The 22,703-nt window shown below is 30.5% G+C and overlaps 1 protein-coding gene across 2 annotated transcripts in view; it reads left to right on the top strand.

Annotated features, from left to right (window-relative positions):
* Positions 1-21,328, top strand: part of LOC129218474 (LIM domain-binding protein 2-like) — a 57,342-nt gene extending 36,014 nt beyond the window's left edge. For both annotated transcript variants that reach the window (XM_054852755.1, XM_054852754.1), the window contains 4 exons: positions 1,965-2,054; positions 13,491-13,614; positions 18,743-18,870; positions 20,915-21,328. In XM_054852755.1, coding sequence (XP_054708730.1) covers positions 1,965-2,054; positions 13,491-13,614; positions 18,743-18,870; positions 20,915-21,247 — 675 coding nt within the window. In that variant the 3' untranslated portion in view covers positions 21,248-21,328. The remainder of the gene's footprint in view (positions 1-1,964; positions 2,055-13,490; positions 13,615-18,742; positions 18,871-20,914) is intronic.
* The last annotated feature ends 1,375 nt before the right edge of the window (positions 21,329-22,703 follow it).

Raw genomic sequence — 22,703 nt, 5'->3', positions numbered from 1 at the left:
CTGTCATGATATTTTGTGAACAAAGTAGATTTTTATAAAAATGCAGTTAGTTGCATGTGTGAAAATTCTTGCCTGCTTCTTATATGCAAAAATTATTTATATGCTTGAGTTCGGTTACTTAATTTATGCATTATGTTTTTACTATTCCTACTGTTGCTATTAAAGAGGGAGCTATTTAGTTTTAAGTTATTTTTAAAGTTTCTATCCATATAAAATGTATACTGAATTATTTCACTGCCACATCTGGGACAATGCAACTTCTATTGTCCTTACATTTTTATATATTTAAAAATTATTTAGTGCTAAATGTAAAAAAAAACATTGTAAAAGTACTTAAATTATGTAATTTGTTAAGCAAAAAATAATTTTTCCTTTTTCTAACACTTATATTTTAAATGATTACCTGTCACATGCAGGACACCCTTATGGACATCAATTTTAGACTTCTCAATTGTAGTAAAATATCTTCCAAACTTATTGTTGCAGGTTTTTTGCTTATATACAGTGCTTTCTTAACCCGTTTAGGACAAATGACGCAAATCAGCGTCAGTTGCTTCTCCCATCAGAACAACACAAATCTGCATTACGGCGAATGTTACTCAAAAATCTGAACCACACACATTTGTGTTTTGGTTTCGGAATGAAATGTTTATATCAGATGGCATTACTTATCCATGTTCCGTTCAAATTATTGGTCTCGAACATTAGAACATTAGTATTTCCCGCTGCTCTGATGTCTGATGTAATAATGGGGGCCGTCAAGTGTCTAATTTATTGGATTTCGTGAAAGAAAACATAAGCATGTGCTAGCAAGTGAAAAGGGAAATGCATACTCATTTTGAAGTGGTTATTTCTAGTTTCGATTCCACTTTAAAATGGGATTTCATGGGAGATATTCTAGGGAGGGTTTTTACTGTTAGATTAATTTGTGTAGCCATCGTGAACATGTTGTCTTTCCGAGGAGGATAGATCTAAATTTATGACTGATCCATCTATGGATCTTTCTAGCGGCAGTGAAACAACTATAAATTATTGAAGTTCTTCATACAGTAGTTACTTTCCAAAATCATACGCTGAAAAAGAAGTCAAGGAACTTAGACAGAGATGTGTAGTTTGCTTAAAGCACAATAAAAGACTTAACACTACCTATGAGTGTAAAATGCACAATGCAGATTGATCCGTGCCTTGAAAATTTTCATGCGGCTTTAAAATATTAATTGTTAACAATATTCTTCAAGTATTTTGTACTATTAAGCACAAATATTTTTCCTGTTTTGTACAAAATATTTTGTTTAATTTTGGTACTTTTAGTTATAGTATAAAACAATATATTTTGTTTTTTATTGATAAATATCAATTATTTTCATCAATTTTGTTTGTAATGATTGAAATTATGATATATTAAAAAATGGTTTCATTGTCTACGTAAAGTGTACATTTTATCCATTATCATGCAATGCTTAATTTCTGATAAAACGTATTAGGCTTATCATCAGAATGTGAATGCATTAAAATATGCAATTTATTGAATTTCTATAAATTAATGTAGAGATTTCGCAATTAGATATTTTTTTTGTGTAAAGAAACAAATTCTGTGACGGATATAATTTTATGCATGGTAAGAAAGGGAGTGGGGGGAGGGGTAATCATGTCTTAATTATAACTCTGACATAATTTCACACCTGTCTGCAAGAAGCTGCAGGAATCAAGTACAAAATAATTGATTTTATAGCTAAAGCTTAAGTGTAAAAAAAAAAAAAGTTAACAAAAAACAATAAGGTTTCCTCCTTTTACAAAAAATTGGCTTTCCAAGGTAAAAAATCTGGTAGAATATTTTTATCTCATATTTGCTAATTATTTAAAATTAATCCCTTCAGAAGTGGTAAAATTCATTTGACCCTGTGAAAATTAATGCCTAAATATTTGACATTATACAGTATTAAGTTTTGTGTTTTTTTTTTTAGGCTCAGCAGCAAGATCCTGTACTACTTGAGCAACTGTCTAAAAATATTACTAGGCAAGGCTTAACCAATTCAACTTTAAATTATTTACGTGTAAGTGCTTTTACTTTGATGATTAATCTCGAAACAAACAGTATTAGCTCATGTTCTGTAATTGATAGTAGCCCTTTTTAATTCTTCACTTTTTATCAGCTTAAAAGATCCAAAATTCCTACATTAGCAGAGGGTAAAATTTTCTGTATGATGTGGGGATTTCTCAAATTTATCAGATCTCCTCCTTAAAAATATTCGAACCAAAAAAAAAAAAAATAATAATAAAAATAAAGAGAAAATCCCTTTGGCCTGCAGAAAATTTATTAAAGCCTTTTGTGGATTCAGTGTGTACATTATTTTTGCAATAGTGCTAATATTGATTAGAAATAATTATTTGGCTTCTGGCATTTTCAGAGTTATAATCTAGTCGAACCTCGATAATTCAAAGTTAATATTTCGAATATTCCTTTATTTCAAAATTTTCATCAGGTCCTAAACTCTTGAGACTGTTGTGGAAACTACAAATAACTCGAACATGTTAGCCGATCCCTTGAGACTTTGAGTTATCAAGAGTTGACTGTATTAAAAAAAAATTGGTTTTGAAAACTGTTTGGATAGCAGTTTACTTAATGATTTGAAATTAAGGTATATGACAATTTAAACTTTTAAAACCGGACTGATTTATAAATCCTTAAAAACTTTAAAATAATATAAGCATAACTGAAAAAAAAAATATTAATTGTTGAAATATAAAGACTTAGATATCCAAACCAGTCTCCTTACATCAAAACAGCAGCATTACATCATTCTACTATAAAAACTAATAGTTAATTCATACAAATGTGTGTTGGAATCTCTTTTATGATGAGAACTCAAAATAGAAACTTAGTAAAAAACTTATTATCTGTATATTGAGCTATGATACATCAACCAGTCTTGACTAGTTCTAAAACAGTCGTGCCCAACCTACTACCACGAAACTGATCCATGAGGTACGTTATTATATTCAATGTGATTAATCTAAAATTATTTTCTGGAACCTTTCAAAACAACCAATCATCTTCATTTATTATGAAGAATGATTGTTGCAAATTTGAATTCTAATAGTCAGAAATTAGTTTCTGAAAAACAAATGAAAACTTTGTATTGATAAAATATGCATGTAGAAATGATAACAAAAATTCTTGCTCTGTAATTTTCGTTTCTTATCCACATTTTCTCACGTTACCTAGAAAAGTTGTAATTAAAATTGTCTATATGTTTTGACCTGCAAGACCTGGATTTTTGCTACTTTTTACTCCTTCAGGAAACGAAACCTTTTCCACAATTGCAGCTTGAACTGCAGTCCCTCTCTTGGTCAAACTTTTGAACTGAAACCCTGATTAGTAAAGATGGGCAATGTCATTCTTTTTAATGATTAATTCATGAGAAGATCAATGAATTTTTTATGTTCACTTGAACGAATTTGCTTATTTAAAAAAGTTGCGTCTGATCTTGCTGCAAGGATTACTCACTTACATTGAATTGTTTTGTACCATCAGTGATTTTTTTTAATTAAAAACAACTAAAATCAGTTAATAGTAAGAAAATATACATATGAAAATTTTATCAAAAAATATTTTGCTTAGATTTAGATGTATAAAGCAATTATAGTTTGTTTTGTTGGATATTTCTCAATAACAAGTAAATAAAAATTAAATAAAATTGACATAGCATCAGAAAATTAGCAGAAGTAATCTTAAAAAAAGAAAACATTGCCAATTACCATCATCTGAAACATTTTCAAAATTACAAAATTAGTAATAAAAGGATGAACTTAAGAAGCATTAATTCTAAAAAAAGGTTTCATATCTTCAAGAGTAGTATGGTTGCAGGATAAAACAAAAATTGAGATTGGATGTGTTAAAATGATTGTGATTAAAAGCGAAAAAAAAAAGCCAAATCATAATAAAAAAAAATTGAGAGAGAGTGAACTATAAAATAAGTATCAGCGTTCAAAAGAACGGGCATTCATTTTTTTTTTTTTTTAGAGATTGTAATGCACTGTTCATTTGAAGGAGTTTGTCATTTAGACCCGTTTGTTTACGAACAACACATCCATACTTATTAGGGTCATTCTCCAGAAAACATAACTTTTGAACACAAATTTTTCAATTTCGAAACCTTTTGTTTTCTTTTTTTTTTTTCATTCTTGCATGAAAGTGTTACTTACTTAAAGTAACCATAGACAATGACCGAGCTAAGTTACAATTATTTTACTCGTAAATAAAAATACACACATATATATATATATATATATATATATATATATATATATATATATATATATAAATGCCTTGTTCACAGAAGTAAAAAAAAAAGAAAAAAAAACATTTAATGTTTAAAAATAGAGGCCAATTAAGTATCAAAGTAGCAATTTTGTTATTTGTGCAAACAATGAGCTATTTTAATGATTAGTGGGAATCTAATATTAAGCTCTATCAATTCAAGTGTGGCTAAATTTTTAGTTATCCTTTTTGTTCAAATGTGTGTTAAAAAATAGTATTTAGTAAATTTGAGAATATACTGGCAACTTATAATTTTGGTAGAATGCCTAATATATTGATGTATTTCCCTTCCATTGTTTATTTTCACCTCAGAAATAATGACATTGATAAGGTCTCACAGAGGTGAGGAAGTTTCCTTTAATATAGGCCTAATGGATACATTATTCAGAGAAATATTTTTTCTCTTTGTTACTACAATCTGCACATGAGAAATGTATGAAAACATGTTCACTTCTTTTTTTTACATTAATTTACATCCCTGAAATTCAAGTTCACGGAGGTGAGAGTTCACAATAACCACACTTAAGTTTTTCAAACAAAATCTGTCTTGTTTTTCAACGAAAATCTCACTACTTCTTTAAGGCTGAAAATAAACAAGGGGGTTCCCTTGTGTCATGGAAAATAAAATGTGATGTCGTTACTGCCACATGTTGATGAGAAATGGCGTTTTGTGTTTGTTAAGGTAACGGAGGTGAGAATATAATTTTGAATAAAGAAGTTATTAAGCAACGTAAACCGTCACACCAGGTGTGTGACATGCCACAGAAGTGAGAATTCCCATGTTGTGAACCAAAAATATATTAAAATAAAAATTGTTTTTTAAAAAATTGTTGGCAGATTCAAATAGATATATTTTTGATGAAATTAAAAAACATTGTTAAATGAATTATTCCTTAAAGTTTTTACAGCAAAAGACGTGTGACAGAAAAGTTGCATTTTTTGAAGAAGGACCCATTAGTGACAAGTTGGTTCTGGTCCTTTAGATTTGATATAAAATCAAAGGGTTACGTCATTATTTTCTTATTGTATTTAATGAGTGAAACTTTTCTGTTGCAACCATGGAATTCTGAATTGTTTTAATTTATAAATTCAAGAGAGAAAATTAATCCACCATAATTTGATCATATAACCAAAATTGCAATTATCAGACTTCATAGTTGTCCTGATAATAAATACAAACTTGCCAAGTGCGCTGGAACTTCCGAAGTTTTCCGGAAATTTCAATCAACCCCGGATTTTCCACATAAGTATCAGTTTAATTCGGAAAATTTCACCTCTCCCCATGCCCCAGCAGTAAGTAAATTGAGTTACAGCCACTCTTCCCCTGCAGAAAATGGAGAAAAGTGGATTGCGATTTATTTTTCCTCCCCTAGGTTCTCCAGCAAGCAGAGTTTAAAGGTTATTGAATGGACACTACAACGTGTAGCAATCAATATGGAGCACTCAGCACCCAGGCGAAATCTCAGCACCTAACCAAAAACATTGAACTGCAGTTACAAAATAAAAAATAAGTGATTGATTGAGAGCTCACGCTTAAATACCATTCCTAATCCCCCTATGTGATGACGTGACACATATTGAAAAAGCATGTATGAACTATATTGCCGAAACAACTCAAAACAGTTTACAATATAAAACTTAAACCTTTAAAATTGTTTCACACATGCACACAGCAAAAAGTTACTCAACATCGTTACTATGAAGTCACGTCATCGTGGCGGGTCAACAAGTGCATGCAGGGAATATTGGCTCTGGCAGGGTTTGTACGCCCTTGAAGAAACCTTGAAAAGTGCTTGAAAAAAGTTCATTTTCAAGTGCTTGAAAACCTTGAAAAAGTTTCTTAGTGCCTAAATTCTCTCTAAAATTATTGGATTGTGCTTAAAAGTTTTAAGAGCCATTATTTTGAAGTTCAGACAAGGTGTGGCAGTGACCATTTTTGATTTTTATAATTTTTTTATATGTCAAAGTAGGTCATGAGAAGTGAACATTCTGAAATTTTTAGCCTTCCAAAAAAATTTTTTCGCTCCTTAAAAATTCCCAAAGTTTGACGTTTTGCAGCGCTTTTTAGAAAAATTCTAAAAGTCGCGTTTCAGTGCGCTTTAGCTCTATACAGAAACACCACCCCACGGTTATGTTTATATTTATTGGTTGTACTGTATCTAGTGATGACGACTTCATAGTTATTTTGGTTGGGGGTTGTTGCTTTCTTCAGATAAGGGGTCGCAAAGTAAGGATTTTATCCGTTTTCGCGCAAGTTGAACCTGCGTTATTTCCCCCAAAAAGCCACCCCCCGAAAAAAATGTAACATATACTGAAAGTTTATACTATGAAGAGAGTAAATGGCACAAAATTTGTTTGAGGTTTAATTTTTTTAAGGAGAAAAATACCCTGATATTTTTCAAATTATCAAAAATTGTGCTTTTTTGATCGCAATTAACTCAAAACAGCATCACTAGGAAAAAAAACCTTTTATATATTATGGTACCTGGCTATGTGTAAAACATCATGAAAAAGAAAGCAGCATGGGATCTCTTCCTGTTTTCCAGAAAATAATTTTTTTTGTAGCTCATTTTATGCGTTTTCTCGTACGTAAAACATGTGTCCAGTATGCAGATTAGATCTTCTAAAACTTTAAGGATGTAGTAAGAATGTATATATGTATGTATAGAGAAAGAAAAAGACTAGTAATACTTTATTTTTCTGATTTTTACAAATTGATGGTATTTTAATTGCAGGTAATTCAGAAAACGATAAATCCATATCATATATATATATATATATATAAATATCATGAAGAATATCTGCTTCACTTTCCTCTAAATGTCTATTTTCTATGTCATCTTCAAATACCTCTAAAAGGCTGTCAGTTCTTGATAAATCAGTGTTATTCGCTTTTTCTTGCTTGGGATATCAGCTAAAAACAGTTTGAATTTGACTTTTTGTCAGATATTCGTTCGGTTGGGATATTTTTATGTCTTCAATCATCTCTGTTTTCATTGCATGTTCTACTTGGTCGGACGTCTGTTTTCTGCCGGTTTTTTACCATAAAGGAACTTTTCATAAAGAAATTCTATTTGTTTCAATGAAAATTGTGTACTTTTACGAGTTGGGAGAGCCCACCCCTCACATGAGATTTCCAAAATGTTTTCTTCTTTGTTTTCTCTTTTGTTGCAGAACATGCAATGAGAATAGAAATGATTGAAGACATCAAAATATTCCAACCGAACGAATATCTGACAAAAAGTCAAATTGAAGCTGCTTTTAACCGATGTACAAAGGGAAAAAAAAGCGGATAATACTGATTTATCAAGAACCGACAGCCTTTTAGAGGTTTTGAAGATGACATAGAAAAAAGGCATTTAGAGGAAAGTGAAACAGATATTGTTCATGATATTTCTTCCATTGCTACGGACATAAATAAGAAAGAATTATTTTGGGATTGATACGATAAATCTATATATATATATGTATACATGTATGATAGTACATGTATATATATATATGTATATATATATATACATGTACTATATATATATACATATATATATATATATGATATCGATTTATCGTTTTCTGAATTACCTGCAATTAAAATAACATCAATTTGTAAAAATCAGAAAAATAAAGTATTACTAGTCTTTTTCTTTCTTTATACACACATATATACATTCTTACTACATCCTTAAAGTTTTAGACGATCTAATCTGCATACTGGACACACGTTTTACGTACGAGAAAACGCATAAAATGAGCTACAAAAAAAATTATTTTCTGGAAAACAAGAAGAGATCCCATGCTGCTTTCTTTTTCATGATGTTTTACACATAGCCAGGTACCATAATATATAAAAGGTTTTTTTTCCTAGTGATGCTGTTTTGAGTTAATTGTGATCAAAAAAGCACAATTTTTGATAATTTGAAAAATATCAGGGCATTTTTCTCCTAAAAAAAATTTAACCTCAAACAAATTTTGTGTCATTTACTCTCTTCATAGTATAAACTTTCAGTATATGTTACATTTTTTTCGGGGGGTGGCTTTTTGGGGGAAATAACGCAGGTTCAACTTGCGCGAAAACGGATAAAATCCATACTTTGCGACCCCTTATCTGAAGAAAGCAACAACCCCCAACCAAAATAACTATGAAGTCGTCATCACTAGATACAGTACAACCAATAAATATAAACATAACCGTGGGGTGGTGTTTCTGTAAAGAGCTAAAGCGCACTGAAATGCGACTTTTAGAATTTTTCTAAAAAGCGCTGCAAAACGTCAAACTTTGGGAATTTTTAACGAGCGAAAAAATTTTTTTGGAAAACTAAAAATTTCAGAATGTTTACTTCTTATGGCCTACTTTGAGATATAAAAAAATTAGGAAAATCAAAAATGGTCACTGCCAAAATTTCCGTTTTTTGTCTGAATTTCAAAATAATGGCTCTTAAAGTATTTCACCACTGCAATTTTCTGAACATGAGGTCAATATGCAACATCGTGAGAAATTGCTTCCGTGTTCGGGATTTCAATCCTTTTGCATCTTGTTAATATTTTGATGTTTTTTTACAACCAAAAGGTATTTTGATACATGGTACCTTAGATTAGTTTGTTTTTTGTTTAATTTCATTAATTAACTATGGAATTAATTTGGAAACCGCGGAAAATTGCTCTTGTGGTTGAAATTTCAATCCTTTTGCATCTTGAAAATGTTAAAATGTATTGACTAATCGGATGTTATTTTCAAAAATGCTATCTTAGATTAGCATATTTTATGTCTAATTTTGGTAAAATATAAATTTATTTTATGGGAAACATGACAGCATTGAACTTAATTCGCGAAAATTTGCTTCCCTTGTTTGAGATTTCAATCCTTTTGCATCTTGTAAATATTTTTATATTTTCGGCAACTAGAAGTTATTTTGACACATGCTACATGAGATTAGCTTATTTTATTTTAATAACTAAAGAAATTATTATATGCCTATTTATTTTTGCAATTTTGAATTTAATTATCTTTAGCTAATTTTCAGTCATAACAGATTTTTTGAAAAAAATTTGAATTTAAGCAATTGAGCACCTAACAAATTAACTTAAAGTTTGTATTTTAAATATAAAGTTGAATTATATAATTTTATAAAGTTGAATTTATATGTACATCACATTTTCTTTATGTTTGCTAAAATAATTAAGGTGTAACATGGGTGGTTGTGTTAGGATTATTCACTGAAAATATATTAGTGTTGGTTGATGCTTTTCCCTCCGTATATCTCCAATTTTCCGCTTTACCTCAGATGTTCAAAATTACTACTTTAATAAGGTTGTGGGGACTTGGAACAGCTTACCGAAAGAGGCTGTAATCAGCAAAGTGGTAGATAGCTTAAGGAGGGTCATTGATCTTCATTTGGACCTAATAAATCGACTAGGATCAGCCTAGCTAGGCTCAGTGCCTGTTGCTGGTTATCAACAGGCACTGGGCCTGGTATTTCTATGTAGAATATTTTGACTCAATAAACTATTTTAACATAAGAAATGAATTGTATGCACATCAAAAGTTACTGTTGAACATATGTATATACAAATAATAGGAGGTCTTAGTTTTAAAAATTACTCCCCCCCCCCCTCTTCTTCGAAATCACAATCACACCTGAGTATTATTGCCTTTCTAAATTTAAATTCTAATTTCAACAATAACTCATTTGTTCCCAAAATGCAACTACTTTTGTCATAATATATGTCAACTTCTTGTGAATCTTTTCAATTTCGAAATATGGCTCTATGAATCTGAACTTGCACATTTATTGACAGTTACAAGTCATTCAGAGAAAGCTGAATAGGCTCAAGTTTACATTCAGAGTATTTATCGGTTCTTAAGCAGCTTTTGTATATTTTGAGATGTGGAGACTGGACTGTGGACTTTCATAAACTTTTCTTACTTACTAATTTTTAAATTTACTCGAGGATAGTTGAAATGCCTTATTGGCTGAACAACTAATACATACATATGAATAATTGATTTACATACTTATAAATGATTTGCAAACCTCTAATATTTTAGAATTCAGTAGTGCAACCTGAAATTACTTTCTGGGTGGTGTTTTTGTCCTAACCCCTTTATATTGTAATAAACCACCGTTTTAATATTGGAAATAAATGTTGAAACGAAGGGGGGGGGGGGGAGGAGATGTTGACTTCAAAAATTCCTCTCTGGCAAGGCCATTAAACTTGGGTATTTTGGTTTCTTCCCATAAAAATTAAAAGCACTTATGAAAGGGATATTTTTTTCAATATTAATTTACTTATTCTAGAAAATATACTTCTTTGAATGTGGGGAATGCAAAATTAAACCTATAGGGATCTGCTTCTCTTTATGACCGAACTTTTCAAACATTTTCAGAAAAACTTTCGACACAGTAGATCTTTCATCAAAGTGTCTCTTGTTGTAGAAATAGCAGTTTTATTTTCCTACACGTTTTTGTATTATTGCCTTATTTCTATGTGTTTGCAGTAAATGAAATCGGCATACAATATTTTTAGTACATTATGATATCGCCTTGAAAAAAATTTTTTTTTTGCCTTGAAAAGTATTTGAAAAGTGCTTTAATTTTTTTTCTCCCTAAAGGGTATGAACCCTGTCTGGGGAATGATTTGTGCACCGGTAAAATAACGGGATGACATTCTAAGTTCAAAAAAAAAAAAAGGGAAGTCAGTTCTGGAAACTTCCTTTAAAAACTTTAGGCGTTGTCTTCAAGAACCAAAAATAATGGCTATAGGCTAACAGTTAGAGAAGGATGGTACTGGAGAAAATATTTTTCTTCTGCTTAGGAAAGAGATTCAAAAACATAATGTGCCATAGACAAATTGTGTTGCATTTTCCGTGGATAATGCGTCAGTTATAATGCGTTCGTGGATAATGCGTTAACACAGAGAACAAGGGTGTTGGAATCTTTATCAATAAGGAAATCCCAATGTAGTTATTCATGACAATTACCCATACAGATATGTTTTAATTTTATAAATTAAATGAACTGTCTAAAATTGTTTTTTTGCTATGAATAAAGTACATGCACATATAAAATGTACTTGAATTTGAAAAATGTGTTATTACTCTAATATACATATAAAAGTATTTTTTAAATTATAAATTAACAATTTGCTCCTGAAATGCTGCTGAAGTATTTGGCATTTGCTCTTGACTAGCTTGTTACAATGTAGGCAGGTCTGTAATTATTATCCTGATTTTTGGCTTTTGTCCCGATATTCCTGAGTTTTTCCAGAAATAAATTACAGGGCTCCCAACAAGTTTTCAGTTTGTCTTCAGAAGAAAAGGATCCTATGTTCTTAAAAAAAAGAGTTCTTAATCTTAACTTTTAATGGTTAAACTTTGTGATACACTGATTAATCGACAATCCACCACTTTACCGATTTACCTATCAATCAATGTTAGCAGATTAATCGGCTGAAACATTTCTTTTTTAAACATTAAAATTATTTTTGCTTAAAACAAGTAACTGTGCTAAAATAAATTTTGCCCATTGTTCATTTTTTTTTTTAGTTTTTAAACCGACTTCAAAAAGGAGGCGGTTATCAGTTCATACCGTATGTATGTTTTTTTTTTTTTTTGTTTGTCCACTCACAGCGTCTCACCTAGTGAACCGATTTTGATGATTCTTTTTTTAATGGATAGGGGATGGCTCAACTTAGGTCCCATTACTTTGTTTGACCATATTTGTCCTTTAGAAAAAAAAGTTATGGGCAAAAAACCATAAATTTCATGCAATTTCCCTATTAAATGATTAAATTTAAAACCCATTGTTATGAAAGTTTGGTGCCGTACAACAGTAACATTAATAGTAATTGTAATGATAATTTTGAATGAAGGGTTCTCTGAAGCAAGCATCAAGTTTCTTCAGGGGGATATTTCGATAATAATCGGGAATCTGGAACTGTCGTCTCATTTTTGGCGTAAATAATTTTATTTTGGTAACCTTGCTGATTTATAGTAACAATATGTGAATTATTGAAATCTTCCCTTCTTCAGTGCTATTGCTCCATACTGGGGGTAAACCTAACCTGGAAGCGAGGTGATGCAGTGATTAGGATCTGCTTAGCCTTCACAATGCTACCATTAGGTTTGCCTCAACTACAGTAGTATTTTTTTCGTTATCATCTATGCCAATAACAACTGATGGGGGCTAAGTAAGAAAATACAGAATTGCATCATGAGCAACTTAAATGCTGTGAAATGTAAATTAGTTAGAAAAAACGTAATACTTAAATGGTTATAATTAAATTTACTACACATTAATTCCAAAGAGGAACAAAGATAAGTTTTTAGTGCCAGTCGCTTAAAGTTTAACGTGTGTTTATAGTTTTTTTATTATTATTATTATTGTGGAGCATTTTTATGAAAAAAATAAGGTGAAGTTTCGTGATGGTAACTTCTTACTATTTCTGAAATACCTACATTTACACTAAAAAGAATGAAATAAAAAAAATTTGAAAAAAAAAAAATAGAACCGACTTCAAATTTGCTCTAAAAAGTGAAAAATAATTTTATTCTTTAAACACCATCGATAATGCTTTTAAACATAATTTTTGAAGTTGGCGCAAAAACGATAGATAAAATCATTCACAGGCCATAACTCAACTACAACTATAAATTTAACCAGGCCCAGTTTCTTCACTATCACATAAAGTATGCATTGATGACAACATATTTGAGTATCGATATAAATGTTTCGTTCGTAACTTTGGATGCTTTTCTGAAAAAAATATGAACGAAGCATGGTTACTCTAGATTTTAAGTTTTGTTTTTGCGCCAACTTCAAAAATTATGTTTAAAAGCATTATCGATGGTGTTTAGAGAATAAAATTATTTTTCACTTTTTAGAGCGAATTTGAAGTTGGTTCTATTTTTTTTTCAAATTTTTTTTTTAATTTTCATTTTTTAAATTGAAAGAACATTTGCTTTAGTTTTGAGCCCTGCGATTGTAATTTTTTAGCAATATAATGATAGCAATAACTTTTTATGGCTTATAAAAAATTTATGGCCATTCACTATTGTCATCAACATTTCAATTGAAAGTCCCCTCAGAAATAAAACTTCCATACTTAAATTATCTAAGAGTTAAAACTCTAGTTAAAAATTTAAAATTAATGCATTTTGTTATTTTTTCAGTTGTGCGTCATCTTAGAACCAATGCAAGAGCTTATGTCAAGACATAAAGCATATGCTTTAAGTCCTAGAGATTGCCTCAAGACTACACTTTTCCAAAAGTGGCAGCGAATGGTGGCACCGCCAGGTATTCCTTAATTCTAATGAAAATACTAGAGCTTCCTTTTTTGAAAGCAATTAAATTTTCTCTTGATAAAGGCATTGTTAGCAAAATTTGTGAAAAGCTCAGATTATTATTTTTCAGTTTTTATTTTTACCAAGGAGATATTTATTTTTAGTTTCTAAGAATCATTATTTGTTAGAACGTACTTTCGTGATTATGTGCATAGTTCAATTCCATCGGCTGACAACAAGTAGTGAGTTTTCTATGGTAACAGATATTTAAAAAAAAAAAAAAAATGTTTAAAAGAAAGTAGTGTTAGTTAAGCTATTAATAACTCAAGAACGGCTGAACCGATTTGGCTGAAAATTGGTAAGAAGGTAGCTAAGAACCAGGAGACAGGCATAGGATACTTTTTATCCCATTTGATTATGTTCCCAAAATATTTAATTGCAAATTAAACGTTAAGATAATTGTTTAGTTCTATGAATTCCTAATAGATGGCGGGGTAAGTTAACTCAAGAGGGCGCTGGCTGACTGTCCATGGACACTATTGATCAGGGAATTGATTTTTGAGTGCATTTTTTTTTGTCGATATTCAGGTACATAATTTGATTTTGTAGGATTTTCTATTGGATTTCGTTTTCCTTATTTCTACAACATTTGTTTTTGTTATAGTTGAAGATAATTGCTTATCTAAGTAAATAATTTCGTTTGTTGTATTATTCAATATTGATAGTTCTTTATAACGTTTTTTTAATAGTATTGAAAATTTGGTGAAACATTTTAAATTGCAAAAAAAAGAACACTTAACTCGCTAAAGGGCAGGTTACGGTAGTGAGAATTACAGGGAGTTAAGCGATGATCTATACAGTTGAGGGATTATTTTGAGTTTTAAAGCTGTTTATTTTTTATGTGTTTTGGCAAATAGTTTTAAACTCCAAAGAGACTCTAATAGGTTTTTAAATATGTGTGTACATAATTTAGTTGAAGCAAAATGATCATTTCACATCAGAAGGGATGGAAGGGATCAGGGATTTTTTTTATTTAACGGACTTCCTTGAAATTCTTAGCCCCGGCATCACCGTGTGGGTATTGCTAGTTCTTAAATAAAAGCAAAATACTTGACTGCATAAAAACTAAAGAAAAAGTATACACCCAGTAGGTTAGAATGTAATTAAGTATTACTGAATGACTACTCTATTGCAATAGTTTTACAATCGGTACACGCATAAGACATCATAATTTCAAAAGCAGAATTGAAGGATCAACAGTCGGGGCCCATTCAAAATTTTGTGGGGTTCCATGATTGGTCAAAAAGGAATGGGACCCGGCTGTTGATTCTTCTATTCTGCTTTTGAATTTATGATTTACCTTATGTGTGTAACAATTATAAAACCATTAAAATGGAGTAGTTGTTCAGTAGTACCAAATAACCTTCTAAACTACTGGACTTTTTTTTTTTCGTTTTTTTCATTGGTTTTTACGCAGTTGGGTTTTTTGATTTTATTTAATAATTATTTTTTATTTTACATTTTTTTAGTTTATTTTCATTGACTTAGTTATGATTCTAAGACAGTAAAATTTGCAATCTTGTCATTTTATTGAGAGAGTTTATATTGTCAGGATTATTAAGTAACTTGCGGTGGTATAATTTACTGATTACTAGTCCCTCTAGGGAACTAACTCTGCTTCAAGCTACATATGCTTGACCTTTAGCAAAATTTCGTAAACTTAAGTCAGCCACAGCTACATAAATAGCCTGTATTTAACTCATGATGCGAGCTCGGAAACGTCGTCAGTCAAATCGCTCTAGCAAAACTAAAAAAGCCTGTTAAGAAAGTACATGTCGTGAAACTCAGTCCCCTGAATCATGACAAAAACAATGCAACATGTTAGAGATGAAAAAAGGAGTACACTGCAAGCAAAAGTTTAGACAATGATGTTCTTCAGCTGTTTTGCGATTTGCGCAACTTAGAATTGCGATAGTAGAAATACAAAAGTCTGCAAACATATTCAAAAATTCTTTTGAAATACTAGAACCAAAATACAAGTATTTGATATGCTTTAACAATACTGTTTTGGATAAAAATAGAAATTTGCTTGTTGCAAAAGTTTCGACACTATTACGAGTTTCTGTGAATTTTTTTTCGTATATGCAAATTTAAAAAAGATGACATCACAGACCTCTTGTACTTAAGGTCTGCCAACGATAACACTTGGTAGTAGAGATGCCGCGAGCTGACCAGATTAAAGCGGATGAGGTAACTAAGATTGGGCAGTTGAAAGCTGAATGTAAGCTTGTTCCTGAAATTTCGGCCATTATTAATAGATCAAAGAAATCTATTTATCGTTTTATAAAGTCACTGCAATTATAAAGCGAAACGCAGATCTGGGAGGCCGCATGTGACGAATAAACAGGATGATCATCAGATCCAAAGACTAGCAAGTAACCCAACAAATGACTGTTCGTGAAGTTCAAAGCTCCTCGGGGCTTTCGGTATCAAAGCATACGATTCGTAGACGAATTTTGGAAACAGGGACAATGGTTCACTGCAAAATGAAAAAGAAACAAGCTCTAAAGCCACATCATAAATCACAACTAATGTTGTGGGCTCGAAATCATATGTCATATGGATCGAAATAGATATCAGTAATATTTAGCGATGAAAAAAAGTGGAATCTGGATGGTCCAGATGGCTGGACATCGTACTGGCATGACTTACAGAAGGAACCCAGATGTTTTTTTAGTCGCCAACAAGGTGGTGGCTCTATGATGGTTTGGGCAGTGTTTTGTCACAATAGACAAGTGCCTTTGACCTTTACCAGTGGGCACCAAACATCACAGCATTACACTAAGACACTAGAGGATAATCTCCTACCATTTGCTGAGCTTATAGGGGGCCCTCAGTGGAAATTTCAGCAAGACAATCCTTCGATTCACACTGCAGGAAACACAAAATCTTGGTTAAATTCAAATAATATAAAAGTTCTCAATTGGCCAACGTGTAGCCCAGACCTCAACCCTATAGAGAATCTTTGGGGCATCATGTGTCGCGAAGTTTACAGCAATGGTAGACAATACACTTCTGTATCGGAACTTAAGAGATCTATTGAGGAAGTATGGTACGAAATTGAGCCCAAAATCATGCAATATTCATGCAATATTTAGTTTCTTCGATGGAAACTTGTATTTACTCGTATTTATGAACTAATAAAGAAGAATGGATGCACAAGCAGGTTTTAAAACTGTTTTATTTAATTTATATTTCGTTTGTGTCTAAACTTTTGAGACAATGTTAATTTTTTGTTACAATAAAAACCAGTAAAATGCACGTCAACTTTTCATTGCTATAAATATTATATGTTATGCATAGCACCATAGACTAAAGTAGTCTTAGGAAAACTGAATAAATAGATTTCGAAATCTGTGTGAATTTGCTCATTGTCTAAACTTTTGTTTCGCACTGTAGTGCAATTAGTAAACAGAAACTTTAGGCAGTAAAAATGCTACCTGCATTTGTTGTATACAGATAGCGTGCGACATGCTCCCGAATTGATAATATGGTGACTTGTTGCTGATATGGTGAATTTTGATTAGTCATGTGTTTAGTGACACTCCCAAGGTTAAGACAAATTGATTGACATAAGAATCGTCAAAATTCGCCAAAGCGTTTAGCCTCTACAATGCCACATAGGAACAAACATACATGCTTTTATAGACTCAAAAACGTATTACCCTCCTTTTCGTTGTGCACATGCATTCGTGTAAAAAATAAATATAAATGCCAGAAAAACGTATGGTGGTGAAATCCATATATTTTGTTCACAATTTGCCTTAATTTAGACTTTAAAAAAGCAGTCATTTTTACCTAATTTCAGCTGTCTTGAGTTTGGAACTACTGATAAAATATGTACATAAAGAAAATCTTAGCAACTAAAATCATTTTTTTTTAAATATAGGATTTGAAAGTATATAGCTCCTCTCCTTTCTAAAATATTCTAGTGAAAATGTTTCAAAAAAAAAAAAAATTATCCTGATTAATTGCATTCAAAAACTACATTTTTATAGTGCTCAAGAAATATATTCTCATTTCCTATAGACAAAAAAAAAAAAAAAAAAAAAAAAAACTGAAACTTCATTTAAGCACCATTGCTGTTTTTCAACCATTATTTCTTAAGTTATGGCATATTTTTAATAGTAGTACCAAATCTAAGATGGTTGAACTTCGCTAAGTGTTCATACAGTGAAATTCCATCACAGCAAACTTCAAAGACACAAATTTTGTTTGTTTTAATGATAATTTCTTTGTAATGGAATTCAAGTAAGGTAATAGAAATTAGGTCAGGATTAAAAATGTATTTCTTTGGAATGGATATTTCGTTTTATTTGTTGTTTTTTTAACAGGATTTCTCTGTATATCTTTACCAATAGTAGACAAATGTTTGGCAAATTGATGTATGAGTGCTTCACCACTCTTTGTTTTAGTGCTTTTTTATTTAATTTTATTATATTTTTAATCTTTCTTTGAAACAACAATCTTTTCTTATATTGGGTGTCTGACAAGAACCCACATGCTTTGATTAAATTTTATAATGCAAAAAATGTTAATTTTACAGGTAGTGAAAACTTTTAACCCAACATTTATTTCTTGGTGAATTTGTTATTATTTTCTTAATACATTAAAAAAGTACTTTTGTTAACTCCTGTGTGTTGCAACTTTTTGAATTATCATTCTATTCTGTTTTGAGTTGGAAATCAAACCATCTTTTGTTATACTGTACTTAATGTATTTAACTTATGTATTTAACATTACTTAATGTATGTAATGTACATATTGTACATGCATAGTTTCTAAGCCTAGTAAAAGATAAGCAAGATAAATTTATTAGCTATCAAGCATGTTAATGATAGCAGTCTCCAAGGATATCTGGTTGATTATATTTAATACTTGATTGCTGGGTATCACCTCTTAACAGACTGAAAATTATGTAGGGCATGTTATAATATGGCTTTTAACTTTATATGGAATAAAACTAATGTGAATGATTATCTTATATGCAGAATAGTTGTTTATTTAGTGATCTAATATCTTATATTTGCTTTTAAAAATCAATAGATACATATATAATATTGAACATTCTTTATTTCTAGAAACCCAGCGTCCTCCTAGCAAAAGACGCAAGAGAAAATCATCAGCTGCCAATAGTGGAGGCACAACTGCTGCTGGAAAAAAGAAAAATATTTCACCCGGCCCTCCTAATTTCACACTGGCCTCTCAGGTTCAATATATAGTTTCTTTTCTCATATTGCATGAAATAATAAGTTAAGTATTGGACCCAAAATCGGGAATGCTTTGTGACTGTGATCTTTCTGAATTTTAGATCCTTACCCCAAAAATATTATATGGTTTCTTAATATTACTAACGTTAGTGCCAAATTTCTTTTTTCTTTATCAGTCTCAGTAAAATCATGTTCTTGTATGGAATGCAAATAAAAAAGACTTGAATACTTGAATATAACTTGCAGGTGCTGCCTTTTATTATAATGCATTATTAATGCAATGTATTAAAAACCTTTTTGCTGAAAGTTGTTTTATTTTTGCTCAATATGCTTTGTATTTTATTCTAATGATAAAATAAAAATAAATAGCAAAATCCAAAAGCAGATGCTAAAAGATTGCTGTATATTGACAGCAAACCTCTTATATTACTCATGACATGTAGTATTGGAGAAGTGTAAAAATAAGCTGTCAGTGCTGGGCTTTTAATAAGTAATAGCTGATTATCAACAAATTTATACACTTCAAATTAAAAAAGAAAATAAATAAATGAGGAAAAAGTTCTGGATTTCAGAATTTCAAAATCTGGGTCCCATTCTGTAGTTACTTTTTCCTCAAAACGTTTACAGCTTAAAAGGCTTCAAAAAGAGTAAAAAGCATTGATAACTCTTTCTAAAACTTAACTCATGACATGGGTGTCTACGTTCCTCCTGTCTTCATTATTTTTCTGAAAGTGCTTCATTTGTAAAAAGAAAAAAAAATCCTGTCCATAGTTTCATAGTAAAACTCATAAAATCGAGATCCTCTTAATATTGAAGTTATATACCATAAGGTCCAGATTTTAGATAAGTGACAAGACATTTGGAGGATTGAAATGATGAGGTTTGACTGAACATGTTCCATTGAAGTAGATCTATTTCTTAATTTGCACATCTTATACATTGTTGTTATTATTATGAATTTTATTGTTATTTTATTATTTTGACATTTCTGTTAATTCTTGCTAATAGCTGCTACCATAAATTGTTTTACTGTCAGGTTTTCAATGCAATATGCAAGACAAAAGCATTTCAATGCAGTCTTAATAGTAGGCATTTAAGGGCCTGTTGCCTTTTTATTAGTCAGGGAATTCAAAAAAGCATTTATTATATTATGAACTGTTTTTATAAATATATGAGACTTCTTTTTTTAGATAAAACTTACGGTATAAATATTTTTATTTTTAAGATATTTGACTATTAGAGTTTTAATTTATGTATCAATATTGCATAAGTAAGAAGAGGTTTGAGCAAATTAGTGATAAAATCTATTTTCTTAGTTTTTTACATCATTTTGTTGACTATTATTTTTTTAGTTCAAGATTATTTTCTTTGATTTTGCTCTTGAATTAAATAGCCTTCAATTAAGAGTATTGGTGTAAAATCATAACTTTAAATTTCTTCTTTCTATATATTTATTGCATCCATGATGTTATTTGGCTTTTATTTTGATGACAAATCACTAAAATGTTCTAACAACAAACAAACTTTTTGTGAGTCCTAATGGTAGAATGTGTTGATTTAGTATTTATAAATCTTAGCATTGTGTCCCTTTCCCCAAAAATTAGATTGTTACAATCTAACTATTACAAAGTAATTTCTAATACAAAGTTGTTAAAACTTAGGAAGTAGTAGTTTTTGTTTAAAGCATATCAACATAGGAAGTAGTAGTTTTTGTTTAAAAAGCATATCAACATTCTTTATTTTTAGATTGAAAAGCAAGAAGAAAGTTTTGTAGCTCCTGAAACCTCCCCACTTTTTTTGTCCTGTTGAAATTCACAAATGTGAAAGTTGCGCATTTAGCTTTAAAAGTAGAAAATGAGTTTTTGCATTTTCGGTAGATATTTCTTAATTTTGTTAGGAAAAAAATGTAATTCATATATTCGTATACAATCAATTTTGTTCGGAATTTTGTTATCTCTGATAAAATTGATAAAATAATGTTGGTTTCGTAGCAACATTAGTTAAGTCAACAATATATGATAGGTAACCACTATGCTTTTGCAGGATGTTATGGTTGTCGGGGAGCCATCTCTAATGGGAGGAGAATTTGGAGACGAAGATGAGAGACTTATTACAAGACTTGAAAATACACAATATGATGCTTCAGCTGCAGCAGCTGCTGCTGCTGCAAATGGTTTAGAAGATGCAGAAGATTTCTCTACTAATCCCATTACTACAGCCCCTACTACTACTGGTGGGCCTCCTCCATCTACTTGGTCAGGACCACCATCATCCGGTGCCCCTTCTTCTGAACGCACCCCTGTTTCTGTCCCTTCCACAAGTTCCCAAACAGTGAATCAAGAAGATAAAAAACCTTCGCCTAATTTGAATCAATGATTTTCCTTTAAATTTTTCTTTCTGGTTGGCAAATTAATAAAAAAATATATATATACATATAAATATATCTTATATGTGTGCGTAATAAGTATGTTGTATCCATTTTTCCATGTTTGTGCAAGTCAAGAATGGTCAATAGTGATATTTTGTGATGATCTTTCACCATAGATCAAGTTCCTATGTTAGTATCCTCTAAACATTTCATATGATAAAGGGGGGGGGGGAGGGCTCTGTTTAGAAAGGGTGGCACAGATTGTTTCATTACTTACTTTGCATAGTAGTTTTTTAAATACTACTTCATATTTTTTTAATCTAAAAAAGGGGTTTTTTTCCAAGCATTCATTTTATTCTAAACATACCTGTGCTGACTTTACTTACACAATAAATATTTCCCTTTTTTTATCTATAAGTTTTAATAGTTATATTGTTGATAATTTGTTGGTTATTGCAAAGGACTATAGAGCTAATAATTCAATGAAGATTGATTAAACTGTTTAAGAATATTGTACAACATTTTGTAAATACAACATTTTTCATGAGGCTTACATGAATTTTAATACAGAAAAATAATGTATAAATGTGGAAATAATTATTTTTCCCAAAAATCTACATTGAATCTTTTGACCTTAAGAGTATGGATTTGTAAATCAATGTTTATGATGCAAAAATTCAATTTCAAGGAGATATAAATGAAGTGAAAATGATAAAGGAGAAGTTCAAGTAAGGCATGTAGTGCAATTCAAAACTTTAGTGAAATTATACAAATTATGTACAGATTTAAATCCCTTTAGCTTAGAATAGTTTGTACATAAAATGTTATTGCCCCTTGATGATATTAAATTTTATTACATGTTTATGATAAATGTTTTTTAACATTTAAGTGAAAAATGTAATTGTTTTTCTATGTTTGTCTTTTATATCTTACTTATCAAATTAAAGTAAAATTATTAAAATAATTGAACAAATTGCATTTATACTGAGTACAAAAGTATATTTTTAAATTTTTATGTTATTTGGTTTTGAAAATTCCTAATACTTTTTTGAGGGAATTGTCTTCATATTTGATTTTATCTTTTTCTTTTTGAGTGCTTGCTAAATATTTTGAGGATGTAGAATATGTATGTCATTTTAACGATTACGTTTACCAGGCAGTGAAAAACATCATGCTGATCTTAGTGCTGGTAAAAAAACTTGCATCACCCTCTCATTTTCACAACAATGAGGTATGTGAGAAGTTTTGGTCAACCAATTAACGATGAATGTATGTGAATTTCTGCAAAACTTATGAAATAAACATTTAACAGCAGGAATCTGATAATTGTTTACTTTATTTATAGAAATATATAAAGTAAACAAAAGTAACATGGTTAATGTTAGAACATCATAAAATATAACCTAATATTTTGTTGGTCCACCCATAGCTTTAATGACATCTTGACATTTATGGGGCATTGAA

The sequence above is a fragment of the Uloborus diversus genome, chromosome 3, assembly GCF_026930045.1.
Source record: "Uloborus diversus isolate 005 chromosome 3, Udiv.v.3.1, whole genome shotgun sequence".
NCBI classification, from domain to species: domain Eukaryota; kingdom Metazoa; phylum Arthropoda; class Arachnida; order Araneae; family Uloboridae; genus Uloborus; species Uloborus diversus.
The sequence above is the reverse complement of the archived record's forward strand: the minus strand, read 5'-3'. Positions and strand labels throughout refer to the sequence as shown.